Raw genomic sequence first — 23,240 nt, 5'->3', positions numbered from 1 at the left:
GCCGACCTCCTGGAGAGTGTTGTTCACTTGGTTGGCTGTTGTGAAGGGATTTCTCTTCACCATGGAGATTATTCTGCGATCATCCACCACTATTGTCTTCCCTAGGCACCCAAGTCTTTTTGCATTGATGAGTTCATCACTCCACTCCTAATATTGTAGCAATTTCTTGGATGGGTTTTTTCTCTTTTTGCAGCTTAAGGATGGCTTGTTTCACCTGCATGGAGAGCTCTTTTGACCGCATGTTTACTTCACAGCAAAACCTTCCAAATGCAAGCACCACACCTCAAATCAACTCCAGGCCTTATATCTGCTTAATTGAGAATGACATAACGAAGGGATTGCTCACACCTGTCCATGAAGTAGCAGTGGAGTCAATTGCCCAATTACTTTTGGTCCCTATAAAAACAGGGTGGCACATGTTAAGGAGCTGAAACTCCTAAACCCTTCACCCAATTTTAATGTGGATACTCTCAAATGAAAGCTGAAAGTCTGAACTTCAACTGCATCTGAATTGTTTTGTTTAAAATTCATTGTGGTAATGTCTATAACCAAAATTAGAAAAATGTTGTCTCTGTCCAAATATATTTGGACCTAATTGTATATCTTACCCTGAATGCTGCAAAACAATATCCGTATGCCTTGTAATGGTTCCCCTATGGACAGCCCTCCTAATACCTGAGGACCGCCTTCAAGTAGAACCTCCAGGAAACCGAGACACAAATCGTCTATTAGGATAAAATGCAGATTTATATAAAAAAGCTTATAACAATAAAACATTACTATGCATTTCAACTCCCTCTTGATATCACGTGTTCTTCTCACCCCCTTACAATACCATCAAGGTGAAAATATACTTGCCACGTGTAAGAGAAGAGATAGTAGTGTAAACCTAAAAATGTCAGTATTTAATGGGGGATACTTATGCATACAATAACCAGATTTTAACTATTTGTCACAAAAGTCCCCTTTCCTTATTTTTAGAAGGAGAAGCAGAAGCAGATTGGCTACAAGACACTGGCCTTTCACCTCTTATTGGAGACCAGAATCCTACAGAAGACAACGTCTTAATCTTATCAACCCTTACACGAACACAGACTGCAGCTGTACAGCGTCGCATCGACAGCTATAACCGATCCTCTCAGAAACGGTCCAAACAACAAACACGAGATGTCAGGGATGTGTTCGACAGAGCCAGCAAAACTGTGAGTGTCCTCAACAGTAGTGAGAACCTGCGAGATCTATATCAAACTTTACTCCACCACCTTCAAATTCAAATACACTTATGCCGAGTTTACATGTGTTGACGGTCTCCACTTTTCTTCTGTTGATTGACTACAAGTACACTAATCTGCAGTTGTTTAATGACCTATTTAGTCAAGCTGACCACCATTTTATGGGCACAGAGCAATCGTTAATATGACTGTGCTGTGCACATAGAATATCATGTCCTCAGAAGCACACCTGCTGTCTACAGAATACCGACGAACAAGCATTTCTCTGGTGTTTGTGTGACGCCCCAGGGTCCTGGTCGTCACAGTGGCATTGCTTTTCTCATGAGGAGAGTGATGTCATGCTTGGAAGCGAAGGAAGATCTTTCACCAGGTAAATACAATGCACACAACATGTTCACACTACAGGCCAGAAGGGGGAACTCTAAACCTGGTTTAGGGTGAACTCCTCTATAAAAAACATTCTGGTCTGGAGGGAAGGAGAGTTTCTCAGTTAGTGTCGGACAGCAGACTGGAGCAATCTGAGGCAGATAGACGTGTATGGGGCCGTGCAGCCAGAGTTGCTGCAGCTCCAGGATTGAGAGATACCAAAAGGACAGTGTTTAGTGAGCATTCAGGAGAACGAAGCACAGGAGAGAGACACCAGAGGAGCATAGCAGCGTTTGGGCTACCTCCCTGGCCGAGCGCAGATTCCGGTAGCCGGAAGACCGAGGCTGTGTCGGACTCTGAGGCACAGCAGAAACCGGCAGGACAGCTGAATTATTTCAAGCAACCTGTCTGCCCTAATACCCAAGAGGCACAGTGGCATATAGAGCCTGGATCGTGATAGTGACCCTATAAAAAGGCTTGAACCACCTGTCATACGGGTTTGTGTCCTAACCTTCATGGAGGACAGAGAGAACTGTGAGGACCTTGCCAGAAGCCATGGGCAGTAAGGGACTACAACATCACCACTCTAATAGGAAGGCTTCTAACTCCATCTGGTAAAGGGAACTCTGAATTCGCTTCCAAGCCAGCTGGACCCTGCCTGTACCTGTGATCTGGTGCCCTGGACTGCGGTTGCCTGAAGCCTACAGTAAACCAGGTAAAGAGACTGCAAACCTGTGTCCTCCATTTATTTACCGGCAACCTACCATCCTTGCACACTACACCGGAAGCCCTGGGGACCAACTTTACCTGTGGGAATTTATACCATCCAGCTGCCTTAACATCACCCCAGGGGATCCCTTTAAGCAGAGTCGGTCCCCACTGACCGAATACCAGAGGTGGTGTCACGAACACACACTTTATTCACCAAACCCTTCAAAGACCTTCCCCTTTAATTGGGCACCCAGGGCCACGGACCGCATCGCAGCCACCTAGTATCCCCACGGCCCTGGAGGGCGACACATTTGCCTATCTGTATTGACTGCCTAATAGTTGTAAAATTGCATTCATAGAGACTAGTTCCCCAATGATCTGCCTGTTTAAATGCAGTATTAGTAAATAAAATCACCTCAGCAGTAATCGCCCAGTGATCGTATCATGTATTGAATCATGTACCCTTATCGTATTTCGGGGATATCACTAGGAAGTGCTACTAATCACATAAGTCCAGATGTGGCCCCTTTGAAATAAATAATCTAGTCAATCCCATAAAGGTGGGACAAAGTGACTGTTGGGCCACAGTCTAAAGTCTCCATGGGTCTCCTCGTAGACCATTATCTGCCACAGCCTGCCCTTCCAATATGCAACTTGTAGGGTAACTCGCAGTTCTCTGTGCCTCTTTGGGTTCTCAAGACAGCTACACTAGTACTTTTCACAGGTCCCAGTTCCCCGTGGCCATGGCATAATAGTTTTGTGAAAACATGGAGTTTGGTCACCAAGCCACTAGGTAACAAAGTCCTTTTGAAATGGGATGACATCCTTTTATAGGACTACTCAATGTAAGCTGAAGCAGCAGTGTAAAATAACTTATGCAATCAAAAATATCTTGTACAAGGATATGGGAGAATTCTTCCACTTTGGAATGATGTACTTGTCTTTCTTTTCCCCATCAGTCCAATCTCTCTGCTAGGCCTGGAGGATAGCGATACAGCGTTGTGTTGAGCCCCACATAGTCTTCTGCTAATGTTGGAGTTTTCTTCTTGCAGCTTGATGGTGACCAGTGCTAATGACAGGATCTGGTGCTGCCAATGTGACATAACAGGCACATATATCAATCAGGGGTAACTGCAGTAGGGCAACACGTGGGGTCACACTTGGAAGGCAAGAACAAACCTAAAAAAGGAAATTCTTGATCCTGAGCAGGATTGATGTGGGACCTGTAATGGTGGCCATGCTTGTTACCATCTAATTGATAATAAATAATTGAAGGTCTTATATTTCCTGGTGTTCATGTTTAGTATGATAGGTACTTATTAACATTCTTAAATAATTGCATGTTGTTAATTAACAGGACTGAACACCTTTTTGTTTTTTGTGGTTCTTTAATTTCTAATATCTTCATACAGAACATTATGGAGGAGAATGGAACAGAAGAAAGGAATGGCTCAGACGAGACACATGGTTTCACAGAGAACACAACAAAATGTAAGCATGTTTAATTAATCCGTATATCATATATGTATGGCCAGCTAGAGCAGTAGGATTAGGGCAATGTATGGAGAATAGGCTGAGAAGGAAAGGGATGCCTACTGAATGGTATAATAAGGGACTATTGAAGTTGAATTTTATTATTGCTCTAGTGGAGGTGCAGTAGATAATTAATTTTCTTTCATATTAAAGCTCCTTCCAGGTTAAAGCGTTCTGAGGCATCTAATGTCCACAACATGGATGTGGCGTATTCAGAACAAGCAGCATTTGGTCAAAATGAGAATAGCAAATCATCCTGGCAACCCGAGTCCTTACCTGTAAGTTTCTCTAGTATCAGTATATGTCTATCACATTACTATAAGGAATTGTCATGTGATCACATACAATCCACTCATTAAGGGTTAGATAGGTGACTGAAAAGTAATTTCCATGTATTCCCCCTAAATGGCACTTGAAGGGAATTGTGCTGTCAGAAAGTGATCTATTGTTTAGGGAACATGTCATGTTCTCAAACACTATTTACCTTCACACATGGGGTTAATCTGCAGGCTAATAGCGTTACTTTGCTATCCAGCTGCCTTACTGGAAGTGCGGCTACAAGGAGAAAATTAATTTTATTCTTTCCTGTAGCTGGCTTTCAGTCATGAAGATGTGCATGGGGTGGCTATAGTCATAGCTCACAGCATTGTGAGTGGTGGCTGTAAGCAAGCCCTGGCACTGTGACAACTCCCTCTGCGTGAGTGCGCAGACTGAAAGCAGTGTGCCTTGTTAATTACGCTTGGGGACATGACTGGTTCGCTTTAAAATCCGGTTTTGGGTCACATGTATTTTTTTTTCCACATAACGTTCTTTATTGTGAAAAAATATTGAAATTTTTCCATTTTCACAGTGGTCACTGGAGCGGTTTTAGACTCCTACTTCCTGTATTTTCAGGAAGTTTACAGTAGATTCCATATTATTAGAGGCAGGATTATAATGCGATAAAAGTAAATATAGATGGTGGCGCAAAATGTAAGAAAAAGGAGGGGAAAGGCTATCAATCCTTGCTGCAATACCAAACCAACCTCCACACTAGGTTGGTGGGAAAATAAATAGTACAATAAAATGATGCACCTAAGTGAAAACAGGTGTGCGCTTGATAATAGCCTCTAAAATATCAATAACCCCAATAGAAAGTGAGAATAGGACGTAATCGATGTTGTAATTCCACCTATTCACTACGGATGTCTATTACTACCATTGTGGTATACATATAGAGAAATTACGTCCTATTCTCACTTTCTATTGGGGTTATTGATATTTTAGAGGCTATTATCAAGCGCACACCTGTTTGCACTTAGGTGCATCATTTTATTGTACTAGGATTATAATGCGGTTTACCAAACCTATAGAGAGTTAATAACACAATCACAATTTCTGACAAGATAGGGTCAGAGTCTGTTCATTGTGGCTAATATACATGTGGATTTCCTGAAACAGGAAGTTTAAGGTCTAAAAATAAAATAAAAAGTCCCAGTGGACTCCTAGTTTATATTTCAAGTCAAGATTGTGGCAAAAAAATTATCCAAAATTTCTAAAAAAAAATAAAAATAAAAAACAAATGTAACACACAAACTTAATTTAAACAATAGGTCATTTTCTGATAACACATAGCACTCTTAGGTCTCATTGTTTTTCACCAATAGCACTCTTACCCATGACATTCTATGGGACTATTGTCCAATTTTTTTTTTTTTAAATCACATCAAGTGGTCTGCAGGAAATATTGGAGACATGTCAAATTTTTGATCTGAGGATCGGATCAAACTTGGCAATGCAAGTCTGTGAAAAAATTGGAACCTACTCTGATCACATCCAAGTGCGGTCCGATTTTCACGGCCTCTCAGAATATATAAGGTGGAGAAATTTTTTTATTTATTTCACCACACACGAGAAAATCAGACAAAACTCGTACCATGCTCTGACTAAACACTGGTCTGTTTTTTTTTTTTTGTGCGTGAAAAAAATCGGATTTGTGAATGTGTTAAGATGCTGTTTAGTGGGCACAATGTTGCCATCTTGTCAAGTGTTGGTAAAGAACCTGCACCTTTCCTATTTCACTGTAAGCAAATAATCTATAGTTTAAAATTACAGGGAAACCTCCTCTTGTCTAAAATATTGGGCAAGTTGGGACAATGAATGATGAGGAGTGGTCTCTTTTAAAGGGCATTCGTTCTGTTCAAACCACGTGCAGCATGTATCACAACCTATCTGTGCGAGGAATATTATTTGAGGAGCATTTCAGAGAAAATGTACTTTAAACATTTGGTCGGGGACAATGGCCCGAAGACCAGACTAGTCCAGTGCCACCCCAGTTGGCTTTTTCCCAGCACTTCTGCTGGTGACTGTCAGGTCTTTCCCTAGATGGAGATCTACAAAGTATATTTTCTCTGAATTGCAAGAGCGTTTCAGAGAATAATATACCTGGCTGCAATTTGTGTTGCCCGCTGCTTGGGCTGCATGAATTGCCCAACAGCTTCCCTTTAAGATATTACCAATCCGGCAATAGGAACCGACCTCTGTTCCATTTCGAGGATGCAGATGACAAGACAGAGGTCAGTGTGGGGAAATAGTTTGCCCCCATAACACGACGAGTCGGCCACATTGTATTCTGATTTTGGCAATATACTTTATTGTTAGAGCTTGATATTCCACAATTCTCACGAATTTGAATGTATCACAAGGGTACATAAGACGGCTCACTAGAAAAAACCCTATTTAAAATGTAAACTTTAATGCATATATTAAAAAAATGAAATACAACATCTAAATATCCCCCAAATACAGAAAATGCCTCACAAATGGGCAAAATATTTAGTGGTTGATACCTTTTAATGGCTAACCGAAAAGAATATTTTTCTATCTACTGGCTAACACGGTACCAAGATATTTATCATTCCTGTATCAAAAATGGGCTACAGACTGCTAGAAAAGCTCTAGTCTTTTTGATCTAGCTAGCACAATGCCAGTCAAACTAATACCCATCTCCACTCAAAAAATGGAATAAATGCAAAGGTGAGCCCATTTTTTTACCTCACAAGGAAAATAGCATCAAAAACAGTTACCCTTAAAAAAGGTGATACAATTGTGCTTACGTATAGCAACAGTCTCACTCAGCCAATGTGCAGAAATAAGTGATCTGCCTGTACATACCAATATACCTGGATGCCTACCTAGGTGCGGAGGTTGGCACCCTAAAAAAAATGACAATAGCGCCCCCGCTCGTACGATGGCTGGCCCTATTCTCCTACTACCCCATATAAGACTCCAGTCAGAAACAGAGGGCCCGGTGGCCTGTTTTAGCTATATAATAAAAATAGGTAAGGCTAGTTTCACACTGGCATTTTGCTGAGCTGTGGAGGGCTGCGGAGTTCCTCCATGAAGCCCGCCCATGGCCGCACGTCCTACATGCGCATCCGCTTACATCCGCACAACCTGTGTACCTAATGTTAAAGATAGGTACACAGGCCACATGCAGACGTAGGCGGAGCTGAGCGGCAGAGGTGTGGCTGTGGGCAAGGCTTCACGGAGGAACTCCGCAGCCCTCCACAGCTCAGCAAAACGCTAGTGTGAAACTACTAGCCTAAGATAATGTATGCACTGTTATGAAAAATTCAACCAGCCAAGATCAAAATATGTAGATATGGAGAAAAAAGGGACAGTCAGGCATATTTAACCACTCGTAACCAATACATATAATAACTGATGCAAGGTCACAAAAATTGGTATTCAGGTGCTAGTGCTATTGTAGCACCATATGCATACAAACTACCAAACAGAAAACTACCCCTAAAAACATTAATCTTTATTAAGAACCACAGGTAATACCAACAATCAAAAATAGATAAAAAACATCCCACTAGGGATTCTCGGCCTGGGAATCTGGGCAACAGCCCGTATCGGGAAGAATATACCAAAAGAAAATTGGAAAAAGTGATACAAAATACAAAAAATGAAAAAATAAAGTGCAATATATAATATACCTTCCCTATCCCTAATAGGCCATAAAGTCTGATGTCCTTCCTGTCAGCGGAGGTTGGCACCCTAATTTGCGATGTGGCGCCCCCGCTCCACGGCGGCTATCCCTTCAATCCCTGGGCAATACCTATGTCTATCACAATCACAGACAATTGATTGTAGATCAAATTAGATCTACATCTATTGCATAACCACAGTCAGCACTACTTTATGGCCCCAGGCCAGTCTATATCATCCTAATCTCCTGCTCCAAATGAAAACTAGTCTCTAACATTGATATTAATTAGACCTTTAATGCATATGATGTATAGTAAGACTATAGAGCCTGAGGATAAAAGGCTATACTAAGTCTAAGCTGCCCTTCTGGGTATCACAAGAAAAAAATCAATCAATTATGCACTCCAGATCTAAATGGTTATTTCACCAAAGAATAATTCTCATCTTTGTCAAAGAAAACAATATTCTCCTGTTTGTGGTGTGCATATCAGATACCTCATATTATAAAGTGCTGAATGTACAAATAAGGTGCAAAATCATAACTCATAGATTTGTTCACTTAGCTTATAACTTCTCAGCCAGTCCCTTCAAATAGCTGTGCTGATACACCAGCTTTCACTATCCCGACACGTTTCTCCCCCATACATCCATTCCTGGGGGTTCATCAGGGGACTTAGAAATAACTCCAACTGTCTTTAATAGGCTGCCGAGCTGTAGACAGGAACCATTCTCCTGTCTGCCAGAATCTGTGCTGCAATTACCCCATATCCAGTTCCTTATATAGTGGGACATATAATCTCCACCCACCTGATTAACATCCCTTGGCATCCTTAAGTGTGGGCTCCATATTGCACGTGCCGCACTTAGCCAGGAAGTAACACTGCGCTCCTGATGATACTGCATCCGCTCTATGGAACGCACATGCGCTCCTCATCGTGTCAGATTAACATTCATTCGGCGTCCTTTAGTGTGTGCTACATACTGCACATGCCGCGCTTATCCAGGAAGCCATACCTGTATCATATGACTTTTTGCTAAACAATTATCATGTCAAATTAACCAATATATGAGGTGATGCCACTAACCCCCCATCCTCCCCCATTTTTAGACTGACGGCCTTATCAAGTGGAAAACTATAAAAAAGAAGTGACATGTCCATTATCATTAATGGTGTCCAATGTTTTTTTTTATTGGTAATGAGATTTTCTTACCATTATGGTCATATTTCTTATTCTATGTTCTGCAGTATTTTCAAATACAAAAGGGAAGGCTTGGTGTCACCCGGGTTTCTGACTTGTCTTCTCTTGACATGAAGCAAGTGCCAGCATTTGCTCTCATTGAGCTGACTGCACTTTGTGATGCTTTAGAACTGGATCTAAAGAGGAATAAAGCGTCCAAGCGTAGGCCTACAGGTCAGTATCTGTCTGGACTTCTATCTTGCATGTATTAGTTCAATTATATTGTACATCTACTGTGATGACGCTTAGAAGCCTTGACCATTATCTTCATGAAATCATTCAGTACCAGTGTATAGAGAAATTTCGGTACCCCTCCAGAAGTTTACAGTGTGAACCCTTGTCTCTTTTAGAGAGTCGGTTATTTGGTGTATCGCTCACCTCTCTACTGGAACAAGATAGAAAGCTGTTAACCAACACACAGGTCCCACTCATCCTGCAGGCGGTAAGGACTGAGCTATGTAATTTCAGAATTTTTTTTAAATCAAAATTGTGAAGTTGCCTATATTTTGTCTTTATGAACTTTATGGTGGAAGTGGGCCCCTTACCTCCTCGGCCTTTGTATAACTTAACAGGTTGTACCTGTGGTATGTTCGTCCCTGAATTGGTGCCTCAGAGCTCCTCATTAGTGATGATGACCAAACATGCATGGATAATGTGTTATCCGAGCAGGCTTGGGTGCTATCAGAATGAGTCCCCACGACTGCATGTCTCGCAGCTGTTAGGCAATCCCTGCATTTGTTGCAACTGTTGAACAGCCTCGAGGTATGCGGTTGCGGGGACTCAAACATATTTTTCTAGCATGCCGAAGACCTTATGTTAGCATACGAGCTTGCTCGAATAAGACTTGATCATAGCACTGTTCACTCATCTCTAATGGTTGTCTTTATGAAATTCAACTTTGCTAAGTGAAAGGAGCCAGGCAGTTTTTTTTTTTTGTTAGGAAGTTAGAAGGGTTAAAAGTTGATAAGCAATCTAATTTTTCCAGCAAAATTTACAAAACTATTTTTTAGGGATCACATTTAAAGTAACTTTGGGGAGCCTATATGACAGAAAATACCAACAAGTGACACCATTCTAAAAACTGCACCATTCAAAACCACATTAAAGATGTTTATTAACCCTTCAGGTGCTTTACAGGAATTAATGGAATGTGGAAGGAAAAAAATTAACATTTGAATTTTTTGACAAAAATTTTACTTTAGCCCCAAACCTTTTATTTTCTCAAGGGTAACAGAAGAAATTGCACAACTAATTGCACTGTGCATTTTCTCTTGAGTATGCCGATACCCCATATGTGGAAGAAAACTGTTTGGGAGCATGGCAGGGCTCGAAAGGGAGGGAGCACTTTGTGAATTTTTGAACGCACAATGTGCTGGAATCATTAGTGGACGCCATATCGCATATGCAGAGCCCCTAATGTGCCTAAGCATTGGAAACCCACAAGAAGTGACCCATTTTGGAAACGAGAGTCCTGAAGGAATTTATCTAGACATAAGGTGAGCACCTTGAACTCACCGGTGCTTCACAGAATTTTACAACGTTGATCTGACAAAATGAAAAAACATATATTTTTTCCCACTAATGTTTTAAGCCCCCAATTTTTTTCATTTTCAAAAGGATAACAAAAGTAAATGGACTCCAAAATTTGTTGTGCAATTTCTCCAGAGTACACCGATACTCTGTGGTTGGAAAATACTTTTGCAGGTCGCCCCTCCTAACGGCACCACTAGGAGGTAGTTTCTTCTTATCCTTGATAAGGACAGGAACACAGAAGAGGTTAAATAGCCCCCTCTCCCCACCACCAACCTCTGCTGTTTTTCCTGTCCCTATAAACGACAGATGCAGAAGAGGATTTCTCCATGGACTGAGCAACACAGAGGCTATGAGTTTTAGTTTTTTAGATAAAGTATTTTTCCAGGACGTCCCTCCTGACAGCACCCTGGAGGACGTCCTTCTCCTCCTTGCAGGGACAGGAAACACACGAGAGTTCAAATATCCGGTTCCACCCACCGCTCCTCAGTGTTTTTCCTGTCCCTGCATGGAGGACACACGCAGAGAAGCAGCAGGCTTACCGGGCTCAGGGGGATCGGGCGGGCATCCAAACCTTCCCCCTGTCAAGCGGCTCAGGGTCGAAACTGATAGCGGATTACCTTAGCAGATGGAACCTGTGTCCAACAGAGTGGGAATTGGAGCAGAGCATCTTCCGAAGGTTATGTCACAGATGGGGAACCCCCAACATCGACTTATTCGCAATCAGGAGGAACGTGAAGACCCCAAGATTCTTCTCCCTGAACCCCTCGGATCTGCCAGAAGGGGTAGATGCTCTGAGCCAGCAATGGGATCAACCTCTGTCATATGCATTTCCACCCCTGGCTTTAATTCCAGCTGTGCTTCGAAAGATCAAGGAAGATCGGGCAACCGTTATCCTAATCGTACCGCATTGGCCAAGAAGGAGCTGGTTTCCAGTGCTGGGGACGTTGGCAATCGACAATCCAGTCGAATTGCCCATCTGGGGAAGAGTCATTCACCAGGGTCCAGTGTATCATCCAGACCCAAGCAAACTCCGTCTTTCAGCCTGGATCCTGAAAGGGAGTCAAAGGGCCTATCAGACCAGGTCATATCTACTATCCAGGGTAGTAGAAAACCAGTTACCTCAGCCATTTACCAAAAAATCTGGAAACGTTTTTGTCTAGAAGGTGGCAGGTCTGATGTTGTATCAGGCTCTCCGGACATCCCTGGTATCTTAGACTTTCTACAGAAAGGGTTTAATTTGGGTCTTCGTCCCAGCACATTAAAAGTCCAGGTGTCCGCGCTAAGTTCATTCCTAGACTATCCTTTGGCATCTCACCATGGATAATAAGGTTTATTCGGGCCACCCAGAGAATGCGTCCTTCCATTAGACAGCTGTCCCCATCTTGGGACCTTAACTTGGTTCTTAAGGCACTATGTAAGGACGTCTACTCTTCGGGGGATAATATGCCTATTTCTATTCTCACTCGTAAGACGGCTTTCTTAGTGGCGATCACTACGGCCAAGAGGGTTGGAGAGATTCAGGCTCTATGTATCAGAGATCCTTATCTACAGATCAGGGAATACTGCCTAATTCTGAAATTAGATCCAGCCTTTATCCCGAAGGTAGCCTCTATTAAAAATAGAAATCAGGAAATTATACTTCCTTCATTTTGTAATAACCCTGCTAACGAGAAAGAAAGGGCCCTCCATTCACTGGATGTTAGACAGGGGGTTTTGGACTATCTGAAAGCCACAGACTCTTGGCGGACAGATCCAAACCTTTTCATTCTTTTCGGGGAAAGAATAAGGGTAAGAAGGCCTCTAAGGCCTCTATTGCACGTTGGATCACAGATGTAATCTGACGCTTATCAGTCAGAAGGTATGTCCCCTCCTTTAGGCTTAAAAGCCCACTCTACCCGTGGTGTTTCTGCCTCCTGGGCAGAGCGTGCAGGAGCTTCTGTAGAACAGATCTGTAAGGCCGCAACATGGGCCAAGGCTGACACTTTCTGTAAACATTATAAGCTTGATGTAACGTCTGGTCAGCACATGGCTTTTGGTAGGAAGGTCCTCCAAGCGGTAATCCCACTCTGAGGAGGTCCTTTGGTACTCTCCAGGGTGCTGTCAGGAGGGACGTCCTGGAAACTAGGTATTAGTCATACCGGTAATTATGTTTCCAGGAGTCCATACTGACAGCACCGGTAGTTCCCCCCCATGTATGTATTAAACTCAGATATATTCAGATTTGTGCCTCTATACTGTTTTGTAATGTGATTCTGTCATTAAAAGTTTTATTTGCATTATTCCATGATTTGGTTCTTGTTACAACACTGAGGAGCGGTGGGTGGAACCGGATATTTGAGCTCTCGTGTGTTTCTTGTCCCTGCAAGGAGAAGGACGTCCTCCAGGGTGCTGTCAGTATGGACTCCTGGAAACATAATTACCGGTATGCAGTGGCGTAACTAGAAAGTTATGGGCCCCGATGCGAACTTTCAAATGGGCCCCCCCCCCCAACCATGCAAGAATATTTTCCACCCAAATTCAGATTTTCCCTATTCATTTCGCACACTATAGTTTATTGCAAAGTTGTATAGTGTGACCTCAGTGGCGTAACTATCCGGTGCCCCATCCTGGTATATATCTGTCCCCCGTACTGCCATTGTTATGTAATTTATAAAAGAAAATAAACCATTATACTCATCAGGGGCTTACATAGAAGTCATGGGGATCCATATAAGAAGTATAATGCACCCCCATAGTACTCCTTATAACATAATGCACCCCCCTAGTCCTCTATATAATATACTGCAAAGTTCATAGTCATCCATATAGTATAATACTCTCTCCATTGTCATCTGTATAGTATAATACACTCTCCATAGTCCTCCATATGGTACAATAGTATAATACACTCCCCATAGTCCTCCATATAGTATTATACACTCCTCGTAGTCCTCCATATATTAAAATACACTCCTCATAGTGCTCCATATAGTGTAATACACTGCTCAGTCCTCCATATAGTAAACTACACTCCTCAGTCCTCCATATAGTATACTACACTGCTCATAGTGCTCCATATGGTATAATGCACCCCTCATAGTCCTCCATATAGTATAATACACTCCTCAGTCCTCCATATAGTATAATACACTCCTCATAGTGTTCCATATAGTATACTGCACCGCCATCGTCATCCAAGTCGTACAATTCATTTCTCATAGTATAATGCACCCCATAGTATTTCATATAGTATAATGTATTCCCCATAGTCCTCGATACAGTATAACGCAGCCCACATATAGTATAATGCAGTCACCCCACAGAGTTTAATGCAACCACCCCATAAAAGTATAATGCAGCCCCACCATACAATATAATGTAACCCCATAGAATATAATGCAGCCCCCCTCATAGTATAATGCAGCCACTCCATACAGGTGCAGTGAGAAAGACATGGGCAAATGGTGACTATGGGGCAGGGGAGAAGGACACAAGGGGACAAGGGGAAGAGACAGGCACAAGGGGACTCCGAGGGCAGAGTAGATAGGGACACAAGTAGACGGAGTTGCAAGGGGACAGGGGGAGACTTGGGACCAGGGAAGAAGGGGGCACAGGGATTACGAGGACAGGGTAGATGGGGAACACACGGTGAGAAAGGGGACAGTGGAGACTTGAGAGAAGGGCAGATGGGTCACATGGGGACAAGGGGCTGGGAATGCATGGAGGGAGCGGGAGGACTCAGGGCATGGGAGATGGGGAGCATTGGGGGACCAGGGGAGGAGTGACGAGGAGCATACGGGGCCTGGAGGAGCACAATGACCTGAACCTGGGGACCTACGAGGACATGGGGCACGGGAGAGCAGGGAGGAAACGGGGCTGGTGTCACAGGAGGCCGGGGATGCTGGGGCCGAAGACGGCGACACCTGGGCAGCAGACACGCCTCACTGCCGCCGGTCCCGTACACCTCCATGTTCATCCCTGGATCCTCCATATGGCTGAGCGGCTGCAGCATGCCCCTCCTAGGCGGATCAGTCCACATGCCCCCCCGCCAGATCTGGAGCTGAATGTTCCTTGGACCCAGCAGCCACCACAGGCTCTGCCAACATGGTGGCCACCATCACCTGTGCAGATGCTGCACTGCCTGGGTCCTGCAGAGAGCGAGTGGGAATGCTTTGAACTGTATTGGCGTCATAGACACCAGTATAGTTCAATGCGGCGGCGGGGGGAGTCGGGTGCATTTAACCTGCTGGGCCCCTGACCTGCCAGGCCCCTGACCTGCCAGGCCAAGTAGCAAGGGCGACCATGGTAGTTACGCCTCTGCCACACACACACACACACACACACACACACACACACACACACACACACACACACACACACACACACACACACACACACACACACACACACACTACAGATCACACACACACACACACACACACACACACACTACAGATCACACACACACACACACACACACACACACACACACACACACACACTACAGATCACACACACACACACACACACACACACTACAGATCACACACACACACACACACACACACACTACAGATCACACACACACACACACACACTACAGATCACACACACACACACACACACACACTACAGATCACACACACACACACACACTACAGATCACACACACACACACACACTACAGATCACACACACACACACACACTACAGATCACACACACACACACACACTACAGATCACACACACACACACACACACACACACACACACACACACTACAGATCACACACACACACACACTACAGATCACACACACACACTACAGATCACACACACACACACACTACAGATCACACACACACACTACAGATCACACACACACACTACAGATCACACACACACACTACAGATCACACACACACACTACAGATCACACACACACACTACAGATCACACACACACACTACAGATCACACACACACACTACAGATCACACACACACACTACAGATCACACACACACACTACAGATCACACATACACACACACACACACTACAGATCACACATACACACACACACACACTACAGATCACACATACACACACACTACAGATCACACACACACACACACACACACACACACTACAGATCACACACACACACACACACACTACAGATCACACACACACACTACAGATCACACACACACACACACTACAGATCACACACACACTACAGATCACACACACACACACACACTACAGATCACACACACACTACAGATCACACACACACACACACACTACAGATCACACACACACACTACAGATCACACACACTACAGATCACACACACACACACACACACACTACAGATCACACACACACTACAGATCACACACACACTACAGATCACACACACTACAGATCACACACACACTACAGATCACACACACACTACAGATCACACACACACTACAGATCTCACACACACTACAGATCACACACACACACTACAGATCACACACACACACTACAGATCACACACACACACTACAGATCACACACACACACTACAGATCACACACACACACTACAGATCACACACACACATTACAGATCACACACACACACTACAGATCACACACACACTACAGATCACACACACACTACAGATCACACACACACACACTACAGATCACACACACACACACTACAGATCACACACACACACTACAGATCACACACACACACACTACAGATCACACACACACACACTACAGATCACACACACACACACTACAGATCACACACACACACTACAGATCACACACACACACACTACAGATCACACACACACACACTACAGATCACACACACACACTACAGATCACACACACACTACAGATCACACACACACTACATATCACACATACACACACACACTACAGATCACACACACACACACACACACACTACAGATCACACACACACTACAGATCACACACACACTACAGATCACACACACACTACAGATCACACACACACTACAGATCACACACACACTACAGATCACACACACACTACAGATCACACACACACTACAGATCACACACACACTACAGATCACACACACACTACAGATCACACACACACACACTACAGATCACACACACACACACTACAGATCACACACACACTCACTACAGATCACACACACACTCACTACAGATCACACACACACTACAGATCACACACACACACACACACACTACAGATCACACACACACTACAGATCACACACACACTACAGATCACACACACACACACACTACAGATCACACACACACTCACTACAGATCACACACACACTCACTACAGATCACACACACACTACAGATCACACACACACACACACACTACAGATCACACACACACTACAGATCACACACACACTACAGATCACACACACACACACACACACACACACACTACAGATCACACACACACTACAGATCACACACACACTACAGATCACACACACACTACAGATCACACACACACTACAGATCACACACACACTACAGATCACACACACACTACAGATCACACACACACTACAGATCACACACACACTACAGATCACACACACACTACAGATCACACACACACTACAGATCACACACACACTACAGATCACACACACACACACTACAGATCACACACACACTCACTACAGATCACACACACACTCACTACAGATCACACACACACTACAGATCACACACACACACACACACACTACAGATCACACACACACTACAGATCACACACACACTACAGATCACACACACACACACACTACAGATCACACACACACTCACTACAGATCACACACACACTCACTACAGATCACACACACACTACAGATCACACACACACACACACACTACAGATCACACACACACTACAGATCACACACACACTACAGATCACACACACACACACACACACACACACACTACAGATCACACACACACTACAGATCACACACACACTACAGATCACACACACACTACAGATCACACACACACTACAGATCACACACACACTACAGATCACACACACACTACAGATCACACACACACTACAGATCACACACACACTACAGATCACACACACACTACAGATCACACACACACTACAGATCACACACACACTACAGATCACACACACACTACAGATCACACACACACTACAGATCACACACACACTACAGATCACACACACACTACAGATCACACACACACACACTACAGATCACACACACACACACTACAGATCACACACACACACACTACAGATCACACACACACTCACTACAGATCACACACACACTACAGATCACACACACACTACAGATCACACACACACTACAGATCACACACACACACACTACAGATCACACACACACACACTACAGATCACACACACACACACTACAGATCACACACACACTACAGATCACACACACACTACAGATCACACACACACTACAGATCACACACACACACACTACAGATCACACACACACACACACACACACACACACACACACACTACAGATCACACACACACTACAGATCACACACACACTACAGATCACACACACACTACAGATCACACACACACTACAGATCACACACACACTACAGATCACACACACACACACTACAGATCACACACACACTACAGATCACACACACACACACTACAGATCACACACACACACACTACAGATCACACACACACACACTACAGATCACACACACACACACTACAGATCACACACACACACTACAGATCACACACACACACACTACAGATCACACACACACACACTACAGATCACACACACACACTACAGATCACACACACACTACAGATCACACACACACTACATATCACACATACACACACACACTACAGATCACACACACACACACACACACACTACAGATCACACACACACTACAGATCACACACACACTACAGATCACACACACACTACAGATCACACACACACTACAGATCACACACACACTACAGATCACACACACACTACAGATCACACACACACTACAGATCACACACACACTACAGATCACACACACACTACAGATCACACACACACTACAGATCACACACACACACACTACAGATCACACACACACACACTACAGATCACACACACACTCACTACAGATCACACACACACTCACTACAGATCACACACACACTACAGATCACACACACACACACACACACTACAGATCACACACACACTACAGATCACACACACACTACAGATCACACACACACACACACTACAGATCACACACACACTCACTACAGATCACACACACACTCACTACAGATCACACACACACTACAGATCACACACACACACACACACTACAGATCACACACACACTACAGATCACACACACACTACAGATCACACACACACACACACACACACACACACACTACAGATCACACACACACTACAGATCACACACACACTACAGATCACACACACACTACAGATCACACACACACTACAGATCACACACACACTACAGATCACACACACACTACAGATCACACACACACTACAGATCACACACACACTACAGATCACACACACACTACAGATCACACACACACTACAGATCACACACACACTACAGATCACACACACACTACAGATCACACACACACTACAGATCACACACACACTACAGATCACACACACACACACTACAGATCACACACACACACACTACAGATCACACACACACACACTACAGATCACACACACACTCACTACAGATCACACACACACTACAGATCACACACACACTACAGATCACACACACACTACAGATCACACACACACACACTACAGATCACACACACACACACTACAGATCACACACACACACACTACAGATCACACACACACTACAGATCACACACACACTACAGATCACACACACACTACAGATCACACACACACTACAGATCACACACACACACACACACACACACACACACACACTACAGATCACACACACACTACAGATCACACACACACTACAGATCACACACACACTACAGATCACACACACACTACAGATCACACACACACTACAGATCACACACACACTACAGATCACACACACACTACAGATCACACACACACTACAGATCACACACACACTACAGATCACACACACACTACAGATCACACACACACTACAGATCACACACACACTACAGATCACACACACACTACAGATCACACACACACTACAGATCACACACACACTACAGATCACACACACACTACAGATCACACACACACTACAGATCACACACACACACACTACAGATCACACACACACACTACAGATCACACACACACACACTACAGATCACACACACACACACTACAGATCACACACACACACACTACAGATCACACACACACACACTACAGATCACACACACACACACTACAGATCACACACACACACACACTACAGATCACACACACACACACACACTACAGATCACACACACACACACACACTACAGATCACACACACACACACACACTACAGATCACACACACACACACACTACAGATCACACACACACACACACTACAGATCACACACACACACACACTACAGATCACACACACACACACACTACAGATCACACACACACACACACACTACAGATCACACACACACACACACTACAGATCACACACACACACACACTACAGATCACACACACACACACTACAGATCACACACACACACACACTACAGATCACACACACACACACACTACAGATCACACACACACACACTACAGATCACACACACACACACTACAGATCACACACACACACTACAGATCACACACACACACACTACAGATCACACACACACACACTACAGATCACACACATACACACACTACAGATCACACACATACACACACTACAGATCACACACATACACACACTACAGATCACACACACACACACTACAGATCACACACACACACACTACAGATCACACACACACACACTACAGATCACACACATACACACACTACAGATCACACACACACATACTACAGATCACACACACAAAGGTGAGGCTGATATAAATGTGCAGCTCCTCAGCATCTCCTGCTTACAGAAGCTCTGCCTGTCACGCACCTCCCCCCTGCCTTCTGTCCCGGGGCTGCAGAGCTCAGGAGAAGGTCTGTCTCACCGTGCTGACCAGAGCTGCTTCCGAATCCTTTCTCTCACATGCCCTGGCTGACCCCTCCCTATAGATACGCCTCGGACTGTTGCTGTGAGGGAGAAATCTCCTGCACTGCAACATGATGTCGGGTGCTTCGGACCTCTTCTGGGCCCCTGACCAGATGGGCCCGGTCACAATGGCGACCTCTGCAACTGCGGTAATTACGCCCCTGCCGGTATGACTAATACCTATTTTCTCCCTATAGATTTTTTTTTTTAGAGTTTCAATGGTGCCATCCTGCTTTAGTAGTTTAAATGCTTTCTTTTTACTCTTAATTGCCCCTCTTACTTCTTTGTTTAGCCACATTGAGTTTTTTACCTATTTCTTGTCCTTTTATTCCCACAAGGTATAAACCGCTTACAGTGCCTATTTAGGATGTTCTTTAAAAATTGAGTCAATTCCATTCAAGGGTCCTACTGAGAGAAATTCTATTAGCCTGGGATGGCAAAGAGGCCACTCTAGACAGAAGGATTATATTATCAGGTGAAGCAAGAGTCTATGTCTTGGTGGACCGGAGCAACAAATCTCAAGAGAGGAAAACCCTGGATCATCTTGCCATGTGTAAATATCACTACAGACACAAGTCACAGTGGCTGGGGAGTTCACATAGAAGGATGGTACCTTCAGGGGATATGGTCCACATCAATACGTGACAGGTCTTCAATTTACAGGGCGTTCGGGGCAATGTGGGAGGCACTATGAAAAAGGCCAATCACACCTGTAAGATCCGCATATTAGAATATTTTTGGACAATTCAACTACAGTTTATTTCCTTCATCAGTGAGGACCAAGTCACCATCATCTCCAGTGGCTATCAGAAAAAAATATTTTCCTCGGCAGAAGACACAGTCAGGTCGATCAGAGTCGTGCACCTGAAGGGATAAACAAATCAGGTGGCATATTTCCAAATAGACAATAAAACCTTCAGAGTGGACCTTAAACGAGGAAGTCATGCTTCAACTAACACAACGCTGGGGAATCCCGCAATAGACTTGTTTGATCCAGGAAGAAACCCAAGACAAGAGTTCTTTTCATTAAACCCAACAGACAAGCCAACTGAGGAAGATACCAAGAGTATTGAGAAAATCCAGGAAAGCTCGGCTACGATGATTTTAATAGTTCCCTGCTGGCCTAAAAGAAGCTGGTCTTCCTTGTTGAAGCAAATGTCTTTAGAAGATCCAATACTCCTACCAACAAGACAAGACCTTCAACTTCAGGTTTTTTTTTTTAGTCTGTTATTTCTATAATTCAGAACAATAGAAAGCTGTTAACTTTGGCGATATATCTCAAGATCTTGAAAAAGTTTTCTTCTCAAAGCAGAATCCCAGTTTCTATCACTCCGGGCCCAGATATTCCTGGGATATTAGTCCTTTGTCGAACCCTAACTGAAGAAAGTCTAAGACCCAGTATTTTAAGGTGCAAATATCCACACTGGGGCCATTGTTTGGAAATTTAATAAACACGTTGTTGCATCTATCCTGGAGTGGTACCTGAAAAATCACTAGAGGGTGGTGGTGTGGATGGGCTATTTAATTTTGTTCAAGCAACAGATATTTAAAATTTGACATTTGGAAATGGGTGAAAAGGACACTATAATTTGTCACACAGTGTCTGCTGTATGTAGAAATACCCCGTATGTGGCTGTACAGTACTGCTTAGCCACACAACAAGTCTCTGGAGGGACGGAGAGCTATTTGCCTCCTAGAGTACAGATTTTCCTAGAATAGTTTGCAGACTCAAAATACAGAGCCCTAAGTGCTAGAAGAGCTGAATCCCCCTCAAGTTACCCCATTTCATAAATGTATACACCCTTTGGAATTTTTCTTCAGGTGTAGTGACTATTTAAACTCCATGGGTGTTTTCCAGAAACAAGCAGGAGTGACTATCTCTGCCCGATTTATAGGGAATCTTACACCGCTGGTTCCTTCTGACAGTAGATGACTATGTTGTTACTGTTATTTGCTTAGTTGAATTTAATGTATATACTTGCTGTACTATGGTTTCACTTTCTCTCTGGTAAAAGGTCCTTTCAGACTTCCTGTTATGCTGTATTTAGAAGCTGATGCATGTACCTCATGTTCTGTGTAAATAAAAGTTGAATTACCGCATACAATTTACTCTCACAAGTTTCTTCTGCGACCAAACTATGCAACATTTCAGAATTACACGGAAACCCCGGTGTAAGCACTCAGTTTAGAGCAAAGAGTAGATGTGTGTCGAGCCTTACTGCGATCTTTAGGATGCAGAATGAAAAAATCAACAGCTGGTGAAGAATTAG

The 23,240-nt window shown here is 43.8% G+C and overlaps 1 protein-coding gene across 3 annotated transcripts in view; it reads left to right on the top strand.

Moving 5' to 3' along the window:
* The window catches only part of ARHGAP40 (Rho GTPase activating protein 40), a 137,848-nt gene that overhangs the window by 96,447 nt on the left and 18,161 nt on the right, over positions 1–23,240 (top strand). For all 3 annotated transcript variants that reach the window (XM_069752334.1, XM_069752333.1, XM_069752335.1), the window contains 5 exons: positions 982–1,202; positions 3,722–3,800; positions 3,996–4,120; positions 9,064–9,229; positions 9,406–9,497. In XM_069752334.1, the coding sequence (XP_069608435.1) occupies positions 982–1,202; positions 3,722–3,800; positions 3,996–4,120; positions 9,064–9,229; positions 9,406–9,497 (683 nt within the window). The remainder of the gene's footprint in view (positions 1–981; positions 1,203–3,721; positions 3,801–3,995; positions 4,121–9,063; positions 9,230–9,405; positions 9,498–23,240) is intronic.

Source organism: Ranitomeya imitator, chromosome 2 (genome assembly GCF_032444005.1).
Source record: "Ranitomeya imitator isolate aRanImi1 chromosome 2, aRanImi1.pri, whole genome shotgun sequence".
Classification (NCBI taxonomy): Eukaryota; Metazoa; Chordata; class Amphibia; order Anura; family Dendrobatidae; genus Ranitomeya; species Ranitomeya imitator.
This window is presented reverse-complemented; position numbering and strand designations above follow the sequence as displayed.